General features: G+C 41.1%; 1 protein-coding gene across 1 annotated transcript in view; it reads right to left on the reverse strand.

The window, feature by feature from the left end:
* bcar1 (BCAR1 scaffold protein, Cas family member) overlaps positions 1 to 4,408 on the reverse strand; it is a 105,140-nt gene extending 100,732 nt beyond the window's left edge. The window contains exon 1 of the mRNA XM_053319666.1: positions 4,331 to 4,408. Coding sequence (XP_053175641.1) covers positions 4,331 to 4,342 — 12 coding nt within the window. The 5' untranslated portion in view covers positions 4,343 to 4,408. The remainder of the gene's footprint in view (positions 1 to 4,330) is intronic.
* Between the last annotated feature and the right edge of the window lie 2,107 nt (positions 4,409 to 6,515).

The raw sequence follows: 6,515 nt of genomic DNA on the forward strand, positions 1-6,515 counted from the left end.
AGTAGGTTGGGAGTGACATTCTGGATTTTGGATCAGCTTTGGATGACAGAAATGGGGTAAAATTGTTTAATATATAGGGATGCTCGATATTGACTTTTCTGCCGATATCCGATATTCCGATATTCCCCAACTCTTAATTTCCGATAATGATATCACCCGATACCGATATATGCAGGCTTTTTACACCAAAACTGTAACAACATAACATATCTCCTATTGTGGAATTAACACAGCGCCAGTAAACATTCCATGCTGCGTTCAGGCAGGCTCGGAAGTGCTGAAGCCTACAGACCAAACATCGGTTATAAAAATCTGATACCGATACTGAACGATATTACATTTTTAAGTAAATATCGGCCGATAATATCGGAGGGCCGATAATATCAGACATCCCTATTAATATATATTCTAAATATTCTAGAAATCTGATTTCAGAATGAGCTGGTAGCAAAGGTCTACGAGGCTCATGGGTAGTGTAGTATTTAGAACTTTATTTCCTAGAAACTATGTCAGAATACTTCTTATAATTACTTGCTATTCTGAAAAGTTAACTTTTCTAAATGGGAATTGAAAGAGGTGCAAATAGTTTTGAGAGGCGCTCAGTTTACTTTTTTTTGGTACCAGAAGTTCTTTCAAAGTGCTGTGAGGAGATAAAGTTTGGAGAGAGCAGACCTAGTTGTGTCCTCCCTGCTGAGGAGGAGGTACAACCTGCTCTGACTGCTGTCAGAGGAGAAAAGAGCTGACTGTCTCTAAGCTCACTACACACACACACACACACACACACACACACACACACACACACACACACACAGACACACATAATGCATCCAATTCACTTTGAGTGCATCATTTTCATCATCGCAGTTTTTGCCTTTGTGTTACAGAATACCCCCGTGCATGACAGGAACACACACACACACACACACACACACACACACACACACACACACACACACACACACACACACACACACACACACACACACACACACACACACACACACACACACACACACACACACACACACAGATCTGAATCTCCTGTGTGTTTCGTCAAATAGCAGGAGGCAGCAGGTCGCTGTGTGAATGCCAAATTTAGCAGATCAGAACACATCCTGCCATACTGAGGAGGTGAGCAGCACTGTCTCTAGAAACACCTCTCCACACAGCAACTACTACACATAATTAGAAATGACAGCTCTGCACATAACACACATGCACAGGCTCCTCTGCTGCACCGCTCTGTGTGCACCGATGATCGTCAAACACAAGTTGACGTTAGAGCGTATGCGGTCATGCTGCTCTGTCTCAGTTTGCTAAAAGCTGCACTGATAAAAAAAATCTGAAGGAATTGTCATGAAGGTGTCCCAGCCTGCAGAGATACATGAACAAACTGACTCTGACAAGCGCAGGTTAGTGAAGGCTGATCTGATGCCTGTTTGTCTGCTCATTGCTGAAGACGAGTAAACAGAATCCACAACTCTGCTGACCGTGATAGGCCGAGACAGCTGTCAATCAACCAGACAAATGTCACGTTAAAACAACTGGAATTACATACGAAGACATTTTTCTGTATTTTAAAAGAGAAGTAAGGATTTTTTTGCCACGTTAGGGCGTGGCAAACAAATCCATTCCATTGGTCGATTGGTCAGTTCAGACCAAATTTGGTACTTCTACATGATCCCCAGAGGATGAATCCTTCTGACTGAGGTGGTTAGTCCTGTCATGATAATGACTATATAATAGTATAATAATGCAATGGGGGCGGGGGGTGGGACTGCCATTATGGTTGGGGACAGAGTTATTTACCTTTAAAGTCTGTGTAAAGTCAATTTATTGATTTACTTCTAAACATATTATACATGTTGGAAAATGGTTACAGAAAACATGTGAAAAGGCTGATAACTATACAGTACTGAATTGTGGAGATCGAGCCTTAAACTGTTTCTCTCATTTTTCCTGATTTCCTGAGCCTGAAAAAAGGGCTACTCCGTGACGTAGTGGCGTAACCTTGGTCCCTCTCCTACTATATAAGACCAAGAGTCCGCTCTCCTCAGTGGTTAAACTGCCTAGTGGCGAATTATTGTTACTACATCTAACACTACTACCAATACAGTCTACACAGTTAGCTGAGTTAGCCGCCGAGCTAGCTGCTGAGCTAGCAGCAGAAAGAGCTATAGTGTCCATGTTTCGGGTAGAGGTGGTGCCTTTGATTGACAGGTGACTCTTGATAGGGGGCGGGGTTTCAGCGAACTCGGTGGGCACTCCCACAGTGTTTGGTAGCAGAGAAAGAGGCTGATTTTTACACATCTTTGAAGCCTCATTTTATGTATTTGGCGTTATTTTTAATCATTCAAATTTGGCAAGGTGGTTAACAACACACTTTTCTGTGTTATGTCAAACACATATTTATTCTTACTTTACACTGACTTCAATTCTTCTGCAGTCTCCACTCAGGACGTACACAGTGAGGAATGGAGGACACTACTTGCTTAGCCAATGTGACATGAATAGTCTCTTAGCTGCTAATGTGAAATATGGCAAAAAAAATGATCAACGTCATGCATCATATGATAAGTCCATATAGACATGATGATGTTGATAATTATGTTATCGACTTAATACGATAAGTCAATAACATAATTATTATGACCAGGCCTAGTAGTGATCAGTTGATTATTTTGGCCTCAGGGTGAACTGTAAGTCACTACATCTTGTTTGTATGAATATAGTGAATATAGTTGGAATTGTATTGGAGATGACATCTAGTGGTGATTAGAAGAACTGCAGCTTCAGACAGCAGAAATTAGATGGAAAAAAAAAGATGTCAAGCACATGGGAAATTATTATCATCATTAAAGTATGATATAGTTTAAAATGTTCAATAATACTCATGGTTATGAATGCATTATGTATTGATAGATTATCAGTGCAGGGAAATGATTGATTGAAAACATGCCATCAGACTAAAATACATTTATTATGAGTGGATGATTCAATGTGCATGAGCCATGATAGATTATTTCTGATATTATTTTATATTACACCTAACTATTAATATTATGCCAACTTAATGTCTAACTTTTTGTGCACACTTTGGAAAGAGTGTGCCGCACAAAGAAAATACAAGAGCCAGCATGTTTGGAAGTGTCGAGCCAGAATAAATCCTCCATGTTCTCCATGCTGCTGATAGTACACACTTCTTAACTGCAGTGTTAGCTATGAATCAGGACATAAAGCAGCGTAGTCACAGACATCTGCTTGTGCACTAAGCATGACAGTTACAGCACTACATGTACAAGCTCTCATATGGACATATGGTTCTCTGGCAGTAAAATGAAGTTCATTATTATCAGCCGTTATGATTATGTGAATCATCAGTTATGAGATATGACTAACATGCATTCCTAATATTGTTAGTAATACAATCAATGTGAGCCCTGTTCCATTTGTGTTGGCGCTGAATATGGCAGGACTGACAAACAGGCATCACCGAGCACCTTTACACACACACACACACACACACACACACACACACACACACACAGCTCTCGGTGCACCATTAGACCCTCCAGGCACTGAGTTTGTGAAACAGATCCTAAGGAATGTGATAAAGAGCAACACAACAAGCTCCATCAAGACCATTTCAAACTGCTCCCAAACATCTGAGACTGTGTGTTAAAGCAACATGGATATAAATCCAAACCCTGGAGCACGCACACACAGACTCTCTCTCTCTCTCTCTCACACACACACAGACACACACACACAGAAACATCAGCTGTCTGAACGTGTTGACAGGCCCAGCCTACCCAGAATAGCTATGGCACTTCAGTCCCAGTATGTGTCCTTAGACCAAAGATCATTCAAAAAAAACTATCTCATTTATGCTTCTTCACTAATGAGCTCATCTGTACTTGTGTCTGGTCACTGGGTTCATTCTGCTTCTGTTCAACCATGAGAAGCATTTATTCCACTGTGGTGTATTTTTACATGTAGGCTACAGTAGCTGTGTGTGAATGACTAACAGGCTCATGAGTGAGCTGCACTGAAGAGACACAGAGAGAGAGAGAGAGAGAGAGAGAGAGAGAGAGAGAGAGAGAGAGAGAGAGAGAGAGAGAGAGAGCTGTAAATGTGATAAGTCTTACACTCACATCTGGAAGAAGTGTCAGTAAACAGTGAAGGGAGAAACAGCATTAAAAGTGTGTGTGTGTGTGTGTGTGTGTGTGTGTGTGTGTGTGTGTGGTGTGTGTGTGTGTGTGTGTGTGTGTGTGTGAGAGAGAGAGAGAGAGAGAGAGAGGGAGAGAGCTTGGGGCGGGTATATACTCACAGGGACAGACATTTTTGCTGGTGCTGTCACTCTGCTGGGCTCCTGGCAGTAAAACACGGTGCTTCCTTTTCTTTTCTTTTTTCCCTCCACTGATGCTACTTTTCCAACTGATTAAAAGAAAGAAAGAAAAAATCTTCTCTTCACTGCTCCCCAGGTGTCAGTCCTCCTTCATCCATTGCATGATCAACTCTGCAGGCAATGCAAACATCCAGCTGTAGGAAGTGGAAGTGGTGGTGGGGGGGGGGGGGGGGGGGGGGGGTTTGGGAGTGTGCCGGGTAGAAATGTGTCCGCAGCTGGAGCAGGATCTTGCAGCAGCTCCAGCAGCTCCAGCAATCGCTGCCTCCTTTTCCCCCGCCTCCTCTTCCTACTCTTCCTCCTCCTCCTCGTCACGGATTCCTTAACGGAGCTCTAACGCGTCTATAAAAAGCGTGTTGGAGGAGACAGCGGTGATTCGGGGACCACCGTCCTGTTGACAGGTCTGTAATGTGAGTGAACGGGAGGAGAGAGAGCAGAGAGAGAGCACCGCCTCTGTGTCTGTGTCTGTCTGCTGCTGGCCGTCCTTCCATACGGATCATCCAGTCCAGCCTTAAAGGGACCGTCTCACTGCCAGGACCTCCAGCTACTGTAATTCACTATTCTACCCCCCCCCCCCCCCCCCCCCCCCCTCCCCCCAGCAGTCCTCTGGGGCATATTGTAGGACAAGACTATAAAGTATCATACCTGTGCTTTTATGTGTTCTACTACATTTCCTACACATCATTGTCACTGTGCACTGAACACCACGATTTTGCAAAGCATGCATTTTATCTACTATAACTGCCACAAGCACAATGTATAAGCTGCAACTGATAACTATAATGACTCTGTTGGTTCTATTTTTGATTCATTGAATAATCATTTTTAACTATAATTTTCAAGCGCTCAAATGTCAATAGTCTAAATAGATTCAGTTTGCTATAATATGATAAAGACAGGAAATCTTCACGTTTTAGAAGCTGCATCTGTGCAATTTTTAGTATTTTTAGCAGCTTGAAAAATTACTGTAATTAATAATCAGTTATCAAACATTTTTAAACAGAGAACCTGTTTTTCCTTGGGGCAGTGGACTGCCTTCTGAAGCTCTAAGCTCTTAGGAAATATAATATGCAGAATGCAACCCGTGCAATATTCTCTATTTTATTTTTTATAACTGAATTATTGAAAACTTGACTATTTTGACAATTACTATTTATCATTACTATTTCAAGGCAATTATTTATTTTAGGACACCTGGTGATTTTAAGACATTATTTATTATTATTATTAAGACAATTAGGAAGCTGTTATAGAATGCTGCTGAACTAAGTTTTGTTATATTGTTTTATCAATGCAATGACAATAAAGTATCTATTCTATCTCTGTTCTATTCTACTTTTAGTTAATCAAGTAATTCATTTGACTAATCAGTGAGGTTCTAAAAGAAAGACAATAAATGGTTTACATACTACTATACACCACAAAATGCATTAAACAACTGCTGTAGGCTACTATATATACACACAACTGGTTACAAACAATAAAATGAAAGGACATACAGGCTACAGAGAAGAAGCTTTTTATAGAGAAGCATGTTTTATTGTTATACAAGTCAGACATGAGGTTTTCAGTTCAAAGTAGCAGAACAACAGTCAGTGATGAATTAATAACATCAAACATTTGACCCGCATGGCAAGCAGTGCAGACTATGAGTAGATCTATGCTTTGAGGAGAAGCCGACCTTCCATCACCTGTGTGTGTGTTCCACTGCAAACCAACAGTTAAAATGTACATGCAACCCAGTGTAGAGGGAGAGTGACCTGAACAGCCACACAAACACACACCTGCAGGAGCTACATTTATTAAAGGGATGAAAAAGGGTTTAAAACAAGTTTGTATTTAATGCTCAATATTTCTACACTAAGCATAAATGATCTGGCACAAACTGCATGGAAGAAATAATCTCCAGAGGACTACAGGACCTTGCTCCTATAGAGCATTCCCAAAAACACTAATAAAGGCAATGATTATAAAACACCAAAATCAGCACAAAACTAGAATTACAACAGAAGCTACCTTACAACCTGTACTACCTGCACACTCAGCTTAACGAACTGTCCTTATACTATGGTTGGATTGTGTTGCTTGTGTAACCATGGTAATAGTCATT

Source organism: Scomber japonicus, chromosome 5 (genome assembly GCF_027409825.1).
Source record: "Scomber japonicus isolate fScoJap1 chromosome 5, fScoJap1.pri, whole genome shotgun sequence".
Lineage (NCBI taxonomy): Eukaryota > Metazoa > Chordata > Actinopteri > Scombriformes > Scombridae > Scomber > Scomber japonicus.